The sequence below is a fragment of the Acomys russatus genome, chromosome 15 (assembly GCF_903995435.1).
Source record: "Acomys russatus chromosome 15, mAcoRus1.1, whole genome shotgun sequence".
NCBI lineage: Eukaryota > Metazoa > Chordata > Mammalia > Rodentia > Muridae > Acomys > Acomys russatus.
This window is the reverse complement of record NC_067151.1, coordinates 52,667,977-52,682,944: the sequence shown is the minus strand read 5'-3', so window position 1 is coordinate 52,682,944 and position 14,968 is coordinate 52,667,977. Positions and strand designations below refer to the sequence as shown.

Here is a 14,968-nt window from a genome sequence, read left to right as displayed (position 1 = left end):
CCTTTCTTTGGGGCTTTGAGTATGCTTGTAGTCATGCAGTTGGTCATAGATGTGCAGATATGTTTCTAGGCTCTTTTTTCTGTCAACTGTCTACCTCCAAAGCTTTGCATTGCAGTCTTACAGTGCTACAACAGCGTATTTTACTTTAAAAACCAGAAATCAACAACAACAACAACACAGTAAACAAAATTAACAGGGTATGCAATGCTGTTACAAGCGTGGGCATTGCTGAAGGACTTTGCAGATCTTAATTTGGACCCTGTTGTTATCCCTAGTTTATATCTAAAGAAAGGCTGCGTGACGCATTCAAGGCCAGATAGTAGCAGGCAGAGTCAGGTTAAGGACTATATGGTGGCTGGGCAGTGGAGTACACCCTGGCAGGGCTTGTTTAATCTGATTACCCACCCTGCCTGAAGTGTCACCCAACATTTTCTGCAAAATATGCATTCTGTTTCAAAAGCTCAGAAGGCTACCGATAGTTTCAGGTTTTCTCAGTGTTAAAGAAGGAGAAGAAGTCACCAGATCTTTAGAGCGAGTAAGAGGTAAGTACTTTTGCATCTTTGCAGCCTTCCCATTCCTGCATCAATAGGCTTGCTTGGCTGGGACCACGCATAATAGGGTCCTGAGTTTGAGGATTTCAGTGAGCAAAACTGGGATCGTTCCTGAACACCATTCAGAAGTCAGGGTACCAATGTAACAGCCTCCGCCAAGGCTGCAGACAAACTGTGGACTGCCTGCTAGTAATGTCCGGTAAGGGCATTGTAGGGACAGTAACAGCAGAAGGAAGTTCATGAGCCCCAAGTAAAGGTGCACTTTTACAATGGAATACAATTTTAGCCCCTCAAGGATCTTGCCACGCTGTCCTGTCTTCTCATTTTGCTGCATTGTAGTGAAAATTTCTCCCAAGACTGACATCTGGAACTTCTGCCCAATCCTTCTCTGAAATTATTCTTTACTAGGAAATAAGACTGAGTTTTTCTCCGTCCTGTGCGGATCCTGAGGCTCCAGCAACTACTACAAGCTTGGCCACACTTTATAACTCTACTCTGAAGCAGCCCACACCGTGTTCTGCTTGAGAAGTCCAGGCCCTGTGGAGCAGGGCCATCCTCCCTCCCCCTCTCCTCCCTCTGCAGCATCCTCTCTGCAGTGACTGCATTCTCAGGATGAGACTCACCACACCAGGGCCTCTCTTCTCTCCTTCCTTCTGGAGGGAGGTGGTGGTTTTTCTGTCTTCTGGTTGGTTTTTTGTTTGTTTTGTCTTGTTTTTGAGACTGATGGGATTTATTTATAACTGGGGGTGAGATCCATCATGTAAAAGGGCACTGGCACAGTTGTAGGTTGTAACACACACACACACACACACACACACACACACACACACACACAATCTGCATCCTCTGGAGAGGTACAGTGGCTCCCATTACTGTGGATAAGCGTTTGACTTGTTTTTCAAAGAAGATTGCCAAGTAGTGAGTGTGAAGGAGGGATTCTTCAGAAACTGACTCACCTGTTACACTTCAACAGAGTACTTGGTTAAAAAAAACCAAAACCAAAACCTGATTATCTAAAAAGTCTCCAATTCGTTTCTGAAATCTGTTGGTGATTTCCCCCACCCCCAGCTGCCCCCACCTGCTCTGTAGGTGGTCTCCGTGTGAGGCTAATCTGCCTCCCTCCTTGCTGCTCACTCTCCTGGGCAGGTCTGAAAGAGACCAGACTGAACAGCATCTAATGTATCTGTGCTCCATAGCCGTTTTTCTGAGCTCTGCTTGAGAAATAGATTGTTCGGGAATAAGTAGTATTATTGGTACTTGAGACCTTGCAAATCCCGCAAGATGGGGAAAAACAGATGTTGAATTATTTTTGTCTTCTGTCCTAGAAAAATGGGAGCAATGAAGATTTCTATATTTACAATGTGCGTTCTTCAGAGGGTGCACATATTTCTTTGCTAAGCGGCAGTAGGAGCTCTCTTGTCCTCAGTGACCTGCTTTGCTTTGCCTTCATTAAGATCCCTGTCTGCATGCCAGCCACTGTAGTACTGTTGATTAAGCCCTGCACTTAGGTGAATACTGGAAAGCTCGGGCATCCTAGGGATGATGATGTGTGGACACAGCCTTTTTGGGAGAGCTGGAAATTGAATGGCGAGATGTATGACCCCCTTTAGCCTACTTGAACCCAGTAAGGTCTTCCACGTGTAACCAGAGCCAGACCAGACTGTGAGTGGAGCCAGCTAAGTGTTTTAACTGTTGGATAGAGGTTCGTGTTTGGTTGATTGTTACAAATTAAAGATTGACCAGGAGTCAGTGGGGTGTGTGTGCAGGGGGAGGGGAGTGAATCTGTGTAAACATAGCTGATTGACCTTTTTGGAGGCTGTCCTTCTTCAGATGTTTAAATTAAATGTTAACTGAAATATCATTGTTGATCAACCAACGATGACTTAGTGATGGAGTGCACAGTTGAATGCAGATAGATTTTTCTATTGTGTTAATTTATTCTCGTGACATTAAACTTTGAATTTAGGTGCTGAGACACTGAAATACTTTAAAATGATGGTATCTTATGTAAAGCTTATTTTCTCCACTACGAAGAGGTTGGAGCTTCTGGGAAGTTGTATGCTTGTGGCCGTTAAGGCACTGTTCTGAAGGAAAACACAGACGCTTACAAGCAGGAACTGATTTGAATACAGTCTTATTTGTCTACAGGATGAATTTTCAATTAAATATAAATTGTTGATTTCTTTTTTTTTTCTGAAGAGAAACTTTCATCTTCAAAAGTGAAAACAACTTGCTTATGTGATTTTTCCCCACATGCACAACAATGCACATTTTGTAAACAAAACTGACCATGGCTTCTGTTACAGCTACAGGCATCACTTAGCTCTTGTGTCTTCTTCAGCAAGCTATAAGCCTTGGAGAGTGACACTTCCCTGAGTCTCATCACTATGTCTGCCTCCTCTTGCTGGACACATGACTGCTCTCAGGTTCCTAACACCAACATCAAGTAGAATGGGACAATGGTGAAGTTCATAGTAATTCTGAGGTCCAGTTTGTGTTTTCCATGTTAAGGAGGTAATCATTACTTTAGGATTACTTGTGCATGCACATGGAGAGAGTGGGTTCTCCTTCTATCTCTGTGGGGGTCTCAGGAATTGAGCTCAGCTAGTCAGGCTTGCGTGGAGACTACCTTTACTCACTGAGCCATCTCCATAGCCCTGTGTACTAATGTCTTCTTTAAAAACTCCTATTTAAAAAAATACGTAAAGGTTACTTTTTTTTCCTGTGGAAAATATCCAAGGACGTTTTAATCAGGGAGCAACCTGGATAGTTCCTCACCCACATACCCATAAAAAAAAATTCAAGGTTTGATATAAGCCTTAGGGTGAGGAGATACACTAGGGCTTCAGGATAGGTGACCTCAGGTAGGTGACACAGTTACCAGGCTTCTCTGAGCTCTGGATGAAATCACAGCCCTGGAGGATTGCTTTTCTTTTGGGTGTTAATTAGTAACCTTGGAAAAACTGTATTTTGCTCTCACATGATTTAGGGATAGAAGAGATATTTAAGAATTTTATTGAAGATCACATATCCTGTGTTTTGGACTTCTTTCTTACCTTTTAATTTTAAAGTATGCTGTCATGTCGTTAGGGTGTGGGTGTCTGGGTGGCATGAAACCCCTCTGTATTCTAGTGACCTCAGCTTTGGCTCTAATTGCCTCGGGCTGTACCAGCCCCTGCGGGTGGAGAGACTGGTTATATAATTCATCCTTCTCATCACCTAGCAGGGGTGCTGAGAGTTAAACACAGGGGCCAGTGGAGGTGTTCCCTCATCAGAGGCAGGACAGAGGGACCATTATTTTCTTCATGATCCTCAAAGACCTGAATTTGTGACTTTTTTTTTTTTTTTTTTTTGAGTCATAAGAAAGGGCTGTTGGTGTGTTCCGCCACCGTGTGGCCATTTCGAGGATCGTCTCGGCCTGTTAGGAGGCCTTTTCCAGTGCTCTGAATATCCTGAAGGCCCTCTCTCCAGTCCTCTCTGGAGTGCTAGAGGGAGCACATGGCACCCAAGCAGAGATGACACCCTCTCCTTTCTTTGTACCCCACCACTGTGGCCCTTGCTCACTGGTCAGCTGGTAGCCATGGAGACTAGACAGAGGTGGGAGAAGGAACCAGGGGTGTCTTTGTCTAAGGTGTCTGTTCCCTGATGGAGATAAAATACAGCAAACTGGACAAAACTCCCCTGTATGGCTGAAGGAAGGGTAGCCATGTGGTGTGATGTGGCACAGGAAGGAGACGTTGCCTGTGTGTAAATGGGGGCTTTTCACTAGGGAGAAACATGTGTTTTACAGACTTAGTCATGGCATGGAAAGGAAAGGGTGGAGAGATTGTTGGTATTTTAGCTGAATGGGGGAATCAGTGTGGGTAGGCTTGGAAGGGAGAGAGGCTTGACTGATGCACTGCCTGGGGTAGGCACCCTCCTTCCTAGCGGAGTTGAAGTCTGATTTCAGGGTGGTCTGTGAGCCTCTTAGACATCATGTGTGCTGTAGTGTACTAGCTTCTGTGGGACATATTTGGGAAGTACTGCCAGCAACGGTGGCAGGGAGTACTTGTCTATGGAGCTGCTGTTGCTGCTGCTGCTGCTGCGCTGATTGAATCATGTGGCACAAAAGAGTGTCTTCAGCTGAGCCTTCAAACTGTGTTATTCACGGAAAAGAGAGTTTTAGAAGAAGCCATATGCCACCTCAAATTTCTAATCTCATCCTCAGATGAAAAAATGCCCAAGAATGGCAGTAAAGTAAAGTGGACCATCAGAGATCATTCCAATGCTCCAGACTTACATTTAAACATTTAAAAGATTAAAGTGTAAATATTTTAAGTGTGGAAAAGTCTGTGGGATCAAGTATAAGTTAATGACATTCATGCAGGGTTTTGTTTTCCGAGACAGGGTTTCTCTGTGTATCCTTGGCTGTCATGGACTCGCTCTGTATACCAGGTTGGTCTTGAACTCATGGAGATCAGCTTGCTTCTGTCTCAGCTAGTATTGGGATTACAGGCCTGCGGCACTGAGCCCACCTTTCATGCAGGGTTTTAAAAAGGTTTTGCGAGACTTTGCGTTTTGATGCTATCTTTGGATAGCTTTTACATATGTTTTAGTGCAGAAATACTGAAAATGTAGCATTTACCCTCTTCATGAGCCCTCTGAACCATTGCTCTTGAGCATGTGCTCAGAAGGATAAATCACATTTTTGTTTGAAGGCCCCCTTCCCCCAAGGGAGAATATGTTGGCATCAGTACAATTCCTGCCTTGTCACTACTGTCTTAGCAAGTAGATGCTTTTCTCTCTCCTCCTCATGCCCATGTCCGTAGACATTTATCACCTATCTCTAGACTGTCACAGGTTTGCTCATTGTCATACTGTCTTGGACCTTTCTTCCCTTGAGTTAGTACTGAGAGGAGCCAGCTTATTTCTAAATATGGTAAAGCACCCAAGTATATTATGTTGTATATTTACATGCACATACATATATAAAACAAAACCCTTTTAAGGGAAACGTGTTTTACTAATAAGTAAGTAAAATAATTTTCCTCTTCCTCCTCCTCCTCTTCCTCATTTCCCCCTCCTCCTGTAACCGTGGGGATTACAAATGCACACCAGTCCCTGGTGGGACAGGAGATGGAGGAATTTCTCTTCCCTTACTACTCCAAAGGTCATATTAAAATACGCTGTACGCTGTTGTTGCATCTTGATGCAAACAGAAGACACCGACAGCTAGCTTCAGGTGAACTGCCCGTTTCCTGTGCTGTCCTTTCCCTGTCTGAATGAGTCTCTGGAGAATTGAGTGCAGACCCCTGGGTGTGGAGACTCTGGCCTCTCTCTTTGTACCCTGTGCTTGCAGGCATTGAACCAAAGTATTTAAGCATGCCTTTGTTTTTAAAAAGGGACTTTAATTTGTCGTGGGAAAATTTCATTACAATTGGCCTGTCAATCTCATTGTCTGCTTGGTTGCAAGTGATTTTAGAACTTGAGTCTCCTTTGAAACAGCATCTATTTTTGTAAAATGGATGTCCTTCACAGGGCAGAAGGAACAGCTTATTGTTCTAAAAAAGTTTGCTTCCTGGTTACAGCAACATGTTCCTGTTTATGCTCAGAGTCCAGAGAGTTTTGGGGGCAAATAGATTACATTTTTAAAGGGGCCTGTGTGCATAGTAATGGTCCTGTGGATTTTGTCTTAGGAAGTACAGTTGGGGAGCTTGGGAGTGTCTCAGCTGGTACATCACCGCTGAGCAAGTAGGGGTTGCAGTGCTTTAGGGGAGCTAGTGCTTCAGCATTTTGTTTTCTACAAGTTTGTTGAAGTAAAACTTTTTAAAAAAAGATTTATTTATTTATTATGTATACAGTATTATGCCTACATGTACAGCTGCAGGCCAGAAGAGGGCATCAGATCACATTATAGATGGTTGTGAGCCACCATGATCTCTGGAAGAGCAGTCAGTTCTCTTAACCTCTGAGCCATCTCTCCAGCCCCCTCCTTTTTTTTTTTTTTTAAAGATTTATTTATTTATTAAGTATACAGTGTTTTGCCTGCATGTACACCAGAAGAGGGCACCAGACCTCATTATAGATGGTTGTAAACCGCCATGTGGTTGCTGGGAATTGAATTCAGGACCTTTGGGAAACGCAAGCAGTGCTCTTAACCTCTGAGCCATCTCTCCAGCCTGAAGTAAAACTTCTTTTGCTGACTCCATGTAGAGAAATTGAACATTATAATCCAAGTATATACTTTCTAGAAGTCCATCCATTCTCTTTTGTATTTTGGGTAAAGTTTTACTGTGGGGTGCTGCAGACATGCTCCTGTGCTGGCTGCTGCAGCAGGTGCCTGTAGGCTCTTGCTGGGAGAAGCTGGGCTGCTGGGTTCCTCATCCTCATCTACCCTGTTTACTTTTCCCTTTCTTCTTGGTGAGGTCTGGAAATGCAGCCTTGGCCACCTAGTATACACTGTATTTTAACAAAGGCTGTCAGCAAATGGTGAGAATTCAGTGGGAGCAGCAGTTAAGGAGACAGACCTGCAGGCCTTGCGCCCAACAGCGTTCTCTCAGCGGCAGTTTGAGTTTTCTGCTTTGTCCTGCTGGAAGCCTCCTAGTGTTTAGAGGTTGACTTTCACTGTGGACATACAGGGGCAACAGACAATTATTGTCCCCCGGGGGTGAGGGGGAATGGGTTCATCCCACACTTGCCCTTTAGTTACCTTGATCCCAGTCCTTAGTCACTGGTAAAAAGCAGCATTTGAGAAAAGCTCAAACTCAGGTTGCTCCTTCCTTCCTTTCGATTTGTATTCCATAGCTCACCTGTAGCCATGTGATTTTTGTTTTGTTTTGTTTTGTTGTCATTCTTTGGGTCAAAGAGCAGAGATTTCCTGATGAACACCAAACTGTCCTTAGGGCTCAGTGACACATTGCTTGTTACTTGGCAGCTGGGGAGGCGCCAGTTTCTTTGGTGCAGTTAGGAAGCTTCATATTCACATAGAAAGTACTTGTTAAGGTATCTAGTTCTACCTAGACACCTTGCTTATAGGAGAACCTTCCAGGTAGGAGAACAGTGTAGACTAACTCACTCTGCCATCTTCTTATAAGCCACTTGAGCATAGACCATTTACACACATTTGTTTTGAGATAGCATACTCTAAGAGTTATAGAAAAGCCAGGTGGTGGTGGTGCACACCTTTAATCCCAGCACTTAGGAGGCAGAGGCAGGCTATCTCTGTGGGTTCAAGGCCAGCCTGATCTACAGAGCTAGTTCCAGGACTGCCAAGACGACACACATGCACAAAATCCTTGTCTCTGAATAAAACAAAACCAAAACAAACAAACAAACGAGTAAACAAAAAAAGAGCAATAGAAGAAACTAGATGTGAAGGTTGAGTTCATTAAAAAGTTTGATCTAGTTTTATAGATCTATTTGGATCTATAAAATATAAGAAGCAGCCGGTGAGATGGCTCAGCAGTTAAGAGCACTTGTTGATTTTGCAGATGACTAGAGTTCAATTCCCAACACCCACATGGTTCCCTCAGCGCCCCCTTCTGGCCTCTGTGGACACTCACTGCCAGATTGTGGTATACATAAACACACACACCGGCGGCAAAACACCCATACACATAAAACACAACAGTTACATTAAAAAAACAAACCAAAATACCCCAAACAAACAAACAAACACATACACAGAAGCACATGATACAGACAGGATTTTATGGTCATGTATTGCTTGAGTGTTGTTCATTTAGAAGTACCCCCAACAGACGTTGTGCTTATGTGTGGTGTTTAACTTATGCGGTTCTGTAGGTTTAGAAGTAAATTCTGCTTTAAAAAATAATGCACGTATTAGTAGTGTGAAACAGTCAGTCCATCATTCCCTTCCTAGTCTCAGTGTTGTGCATTGCAGGCTCAGTAACAGCTGCCAACACCTTCTCTTATGTCAGGGGCTGTGTCCTGTTCTTCTCTATTTACATTTTAAGTCCACATATACCATGTCAACATACATGGTACATATGACGTAACTTGTTCAGGAATATGACCTTGGAACAACTGTGGTGTTATGAAACCGACCTGCTTCTTTTTATGCTGGTTGGACAGAGTTTATGTGGAAGGACGCTTTTGCTATCACAGACTGAGTTCTGCTGAGGCCTCATAGCTGCCTTCTCTTTGACTCTGTCTCTGACATCCAACTTCTTGCTTCTGTTATATGTCTTTCAGACTTCTCTTTTCTAGGCATGGTTTAAAGGTCTTGTGTGTTTCTAATGCTTTCTGGGTCACTCAGTGTGAACTTCCTGCTGGATAACACATGTGGGTAGTTTTGTGTGTTTTTATAGGTATCGGGCAGTTTTGTAGGCATCTTGGTGGGAAAACAAGTGATGGTGGTTGTACTGCATACTTTAGTCTTCTTAACTAAATCCACAGTGTAACTTGTGGATTGTCACTTTTCACAGCTAGTACTTCAAAGGAGGAAGTTTAATCTGCAGACACGTTACAGTACCTTTATTTTAGATGTTGACAGATGTAGAGGCGAATATTCCTAGTCATATTCTTGTTATCATCAACTGTGTAACCTCGGTGCTCGCCGGAATCCTATAAAGCTACCTCCTTTCTGGCTCTTCATATATGACTATAAACAGGACTTCACATCTTTACCTATTCTGAACTTTTATGATTGACTTTGAATCTTCTTTCTTTGATTATGAGCTAAAGGTAATTTTTCCTTTTAAAAAATCTAAATATAAGACATTTTGTTGAGTACTGAAAGTTAAATTCATACTTGATTATTAAATGATTATAAAATAACAGTAATATATTATATATTGAGAAAATAATTTGAATAATCACCGTATCAGCAAGTGCCCATGCTTTCAAATGAAGGTGTACTGTATTTGCTGTTTTGATGTAAGCAGCAAAAAACATATAATAAAGAACAGCTGGTGAAGAATTTGCTTTGATGAGTTTGTGAGTTTATTTTATAATTCACTAGGTATTGCACATGTTCTGAAGCCATTTGTAATGGGTAACATTTGGACATGCTAGTCTTTTTTGATGATGTTAATTTTTAATGTCTAAGAATTAAACACACACACACACACACACACACACGGTACTACCTACAGTTTTAGAAGAAATTCTCTTCCAAAACTAGCCTAATAATTCTATTCTTTTCTCTGACAGGACCTGGAAATCGTGTATTCCTATTTACATGGTATGGAAGCCTTATCAAACCTGAGGGAACACCAGCTAAGGTGTGTATGCAGCTGTAACAGTTTGACATTGATAGAACGCCGTGGGTCTCTATGCTTTGATACGCTTTGCAAGATTGAATTCAGGTGCATTAATATATTTTAGCATTTCTGCATAGTAAGATTCTGTACTTCCACCCAGTGTCTGCTTCCGCTTCCTGACAATAGTAAGCTTCAGTTGGTACAAAGGCCAAAAGGGGGTGTTCTCTGCCTCCTGGTCTTTTATATGCCCGCCTGTGCCTACAGCTCAGCACTCAGATGTATTTTAAAATAGTCAGCAAGTGAATAGGCTCATTGCTTAGCGTGGTCTGGATCTCTGAAGGAATACACTCACTACATTAACTATGTAGCTGGCTCCCTTGTGGGCAGCACAGTTTTTACCACACTGGTTCCACCGCGGTACACTCCTATAAATACCTTCCCACTTTTGTTGTACGGTAATACACTAGCTTCATTTATAGTTACCCAAATTTCATCATAAAGAAGTGACTTGGTGGTAACTGCAATAGGAAGTAAAGGAGTCTGGGAAGATAGATGCCAACTAAGAGGTAATGAGGTCTTATTTCTTTCGATTCTGTCTGGTTGTGATGCCAGCCATTTTTAATTATGAGAGGAATACCCTTTAAACACTAATTAATTTGTGAGCTTGTCAGTTTCATGTTTGTCGGTTAATTGAAAAAGTCTCAAGAGGATTGAATGTTTCTGAAATTAATTTTTTAATGAAAATCATTTAAATTAAACTCAATTACAGATTAAGTGCTTAAAAATCCAGACAGGTTTTTATTAGAAAGGGCAAAACTGGATTTTTTTGGAGATGACTCAGAAATTGTAGCAATAGCAGTGTTTTTTCTAATTTTTAATATTTTAGTTTTTGGGACAGGGTTTCTCTGGGTAGCCCTGCCTGTCCTGGAATCACTCTGTAGACCAGGCTGACCTCAAATTCTCAGAGCTCTGCCTGCCTCTGTCTTTGCCTCCCGAGTGCTAGGATTAAAGGTGTGTGCCACCACCAGTCCTTCCTCCTCCACCCAGCTCATTTGATATTTTTGTGAGGATGGTTTTCCTAAGAAAAATTCAGAAGTACAAGTAATACAAAGCACTTCACACACTCAACAGCCAGCTTCAAGATTACCACCTCTCTGCATTTTTGGCGATTCCTAGGTAGACATGACTAACTCAGGAGTGTAGGTTATTCTATCCTTAGAAAGTGTCTCATCACAAGGGCGAGCCCTTCAGAAGCCAACTTTTCTGCGTGTGCTGAGCAGTCTCAGTTACAGCAAACAGGCTGGGCATATCCTTAGCACAAGGTCATAGCTGAGTTACATAGAAGAGCCACGTAAACCACTGACTGACTCCAGCAAACTCGAATAATACTTCCAGTCTGGGAAAATGCATATTATTCCTCTAGGTAATCTATTTCCTTTGCATTTTGTTAAGTAAGTTTTATCTGAGATGAACAGGGAAGAGCCAGCTGACACTTGCATTCAGTATAGCTTCACAAGTGGAAAAGGTAAAAGGCTCCAAAGTGAGGTTCCCCTTTTGTTTCTGCAGCCCAGCTTGGGCTGGCACCTGTGAGAGGGAAAGTGAGTGGACATGTTAGGGTGCACCTCTGTGTTGCAGTCAGAGCCACACTTTGCCCCTTAACCCTGAGTCTTCACATGTATTCTTCCAATACAATCCTAGTTTTTTTTTTCTGATGCGTAATCCATCCGGGCTAGGAGTGGCACTTTTGCTAAGAGGAGAAGCAGTTAGGAGCAGGGCTTAGAAAGCTCTTAGGGCCAGACTCATCGTGTGAGCATTTGAGGATATTTAGTGCTGAGGTCCTCCTCCTTTCTGCTCTGATGGGGCTCAAACTCAGGGCCTTATGTTTAATAGGCACACACTACCACTGAGATATGTACCCAGACGTATTTCGTGTTAGAAACAAAAATCTTGTCAATACATTATGTTCCTCAGCACTGTGGATTAGTAATTATTTTATAGGCACGTTGAGATCATTAAGAAATAACCATATTATAATTGTTACACTCCTTGGTTCTCAGGGAGATGGCTCTACTTTCGCTTAGCCATGTCTCCTGAGCCTCTGCTTTCGCATCTGTAGAACACAGTCATGGTGATTACTAACTTGTTTTCTTTTTCTCACCCATTTGGTACTTGTTAGAAGCTTCAAGCTTTGCAAATGAAATTTGGTGGAGTTGCATCCTATTGCATGAAATAGCCCTATTTACTGCAGTGTTGCAAACATTCATTTCTTTCCTACCTTGCTGCAGAAATCCAGTCACATTCTGAGAGCAATGTAAAAGACTGGTTGCAAGGAAACCTATGCTAGTTCTCTGGTGAAGCAAATAAATCTCTGTAGTCTAAATGTTTTTAAAAAATGTAAATACACAGAGAAGATAGAAATATAAAATAATTATAATCCAATCTATTAAAAGAGTGTGATTCTGTGTTCTGAATTAAGTGGCATTAGGAGGTCTGGTTCCCAGAAGAATCAAGGATGTTCTCCAACAACCTGGGCCCAGTGTTGAGAACCATCCCCAAGGTGCAGTGAGGGCAGATAGGCAGGCCCAGACCTGAATGCGCTGCACTTCCGTGATAGAACCGCAGCCCCCGCGGCGGCAAGCCTAGCGAGCCTGGGTGAATTAGGTCAGAAGTGTAGGGGGCTTATAAAGCATTCAGGACAAAATTTACTTCATTGCAGCTGGGTTGAGCCTGATTTTTCTCAAGCTGATACCCAGGTTATCAGCCATTTATCTGACTCTACTAGCAGCTGGGTGAATGTTGTAAAATTTCATATTCCACCTACATGGTTGTGAATATTTGAAGTGTGCTGAGATTGTATATTGAGGGAAACAGACCTACCAGGATTAGTTAGGGGCAGTCATGGCCATTTTGATTTAAGATGGCTAAAATTATGTCAGGCTGAATCCCTCATGGGGACATAGCAGGAAGAGTAAGGAAAATGAGCGCCCAAGATGTTGTTAAGGTCGAACAGGAAGGATGGATCCCAGTGTTCCCTGGCTGGGGAATAGCAGCTGTTCACACACAACGAGGGTGCTGCTGGGATGTCATGTTGCGGCAGCTTTTTCATGAGAAGAAATAGTCACACTATCATTCCTGTGCATATTGGAAAAGTTAGCTGGTACTAATATAATAAGATATTTTTTAATGACGTTCTTGAGAAAACCTTGAATATTTAAATATTCACATTTTAAAATCAGGGTTGTATCTGCTGAAATAACAAACCCTTGAGCTCTGAAGTCTCCATTTGCTCATTCATCATAAAAATACCGAGTCAATAAAAGCCTGAATTGGCTTGAAAATTCCATCCAGTTCAGTACCATTAGTGTTGAGCTGTGAATGATGTTAACACTTTTTAAATGAATAGGTTCCTATTCCTCTATTGCCCTTACTTTGGGGAGCCTTCTTGGTCTGCATGCTGTTTACAAAATATCAAATACCTTCCCCATAAAGTACACGTGAAGCCTGCCTCCTGGTGGATTCTTTATCTTATAGCACACAGTGGAACGATGTGTTTGGGGCACAGGTGGGACAGATTTTAATTTGCTTTATTGAATTCTAATTCTAGTACCACCAATACTCATTTTAAAGGCAAATAATGTAAGAGAGCGTATGAGCATATGAAGCAATGCACTTGAAATGTCTTAGCTGTGTGTTTCTAATGGCGAGTGTTAAACACACTGTCCTCCTCTCTCTTACAGGCTAATGTGTGAAACTGTGAGATACGAAAGACACGAAGCAAATGAAGTTCTGTACTAGTAGGTATTCCTTTCTGAGTCTGTGTTGTGCAATGCAGGGGCCAACCCCTTCAAGTGTCACAGAGGATTAGCAGCAGCCTGGCTCAGTTAACAGAGGATGGGGCTTCGAGAAGTTTTCTGACTTGCCGTAGTTGAGAAATCTGAGGCATTTTCAGTGTTTGCAGTAGTAAAGTGGCCGGGTCACATTTCTGTTTCCACCCGTCGTGTGCGGTAGAGATAGGGTTTTGTGTTGTCAAATAGTCTCCATCCATGTCATTGTGAACTACAAAGCGGTTCTCAGCACTCACGGCATAACAAACGGATCTTCCCACAGTCACAGTAGATGGCTCAGTCTAGGAACAGGAAGATGAGCTTCTACGTCTTTAATTTTGAAAATTGTACTAGTATTTCTTGACAGATATGGAGTCTATGTCTTACAGACTAACAACTGGCCTTTAAGGAATGTGGTAAATCCAGAGGAAGTAATCCAGACCTTCTAAGTATCAAGCTGTGCTTCCTAGTCGGTATTCTTTACTATGATGATTGCTGTGCTGACATCATCCTGCTTCTCATCGCACTTACTACAATAGTTACTCCTTCTCAGCCATATTATAAGGAGAACGTACTGAAAGAGAAAGAAGACAGCTGCTCCACGAAGGAGTTTGTAGTCTACAGAGGGAGGTAGAAATGGAATAGCATTTAGGAAAAAGGATACAATTGGGATACTTGGGAGCATAAAGCTGGGTGAGGAGGAGAGAGGTAGCCTCAGAGACGTTGGAGGCATTTGTACTAGGTCTCAGAATGTGTTCCACAGTCTGTAGAGACCTTAGGAGTTCATTATAAACAGTGTGTCTGAGATGCAGGTGGACCAAGCTGTTAGGAACGCAGGTGGAAGGCCTCACTTGGTGCTTTTGATGCTGTGGCAGTTGTGAGGCACCCTGTGGAAGTGAAGCGCTATCCTTCACTTCCGTGTGAGCATACCACGGGAAAGTGAAGCCCGCGTCTCTGCATAAAGCAAGTATCCTTAGCTGCTGAACGATTTCTCCAGCCCCTGTCAGGTCTTGTTTGATGTGTAGCTTGGTGGCTGGTTTTCTAACAACAAAGCGGTATGACCAAATGCTCCCCCCCCCCCAACCCTTCATGCACCCTCAAAGGCGGTGCCCATGGATGCATGGGAACAAGACGGTCATGTCAGGATGAGTGGATGCTAAAGGAGGTAGCTGAGGAGCTAGCTGCAGGAATACAAAGGAGGAAGCCCCTAGACGTATAGGCAGGGTTAAGCTTTGGAGAAGCTGGTGGGTTGGAGTGGACATAATTCTCAGACGGTAGCATATGAAACTGGTTACTGTTTGTTGTAGCCGTTGTAAACGTTTCCATGGCAGTGCATGTGTAGTAGTTCACCAAGGAATACGTGATAACAAGAACTGACCACAGAAGGTAA

At 42.8% G+C, this 14,968-nt stretch overlaps 1 protein-coding gene across 3 annotated transcripts in view; it reads left to right on the top strand.

Moving 5' to 3' along the window:
- Rapgef2 (Rap guanine nucleotide exchange factor 2) overlaps positions 1-14,968 on the top strand; it is a 222,095-nt gene that overhangs the window by 59,770 nt on the left and 147,357 nt on the right. For all 3 annotated transcript variants that reach the window (XM_051157312.1, XM_051157313.1, XM_051157310.1), the window contains exons 2-3: positions 9,705-9,775; positions 13,492-13,548. In XM_051157312.1, the coding sequence (XP_051013269.1) occupies positions 9,705-9,775; positions 13,492-13,548 (128 nt within the window). The remainder of the gene's footprint in view (positions 1-9,704; positions 9,776-13,491; positions 13,549-14,968) is intronic.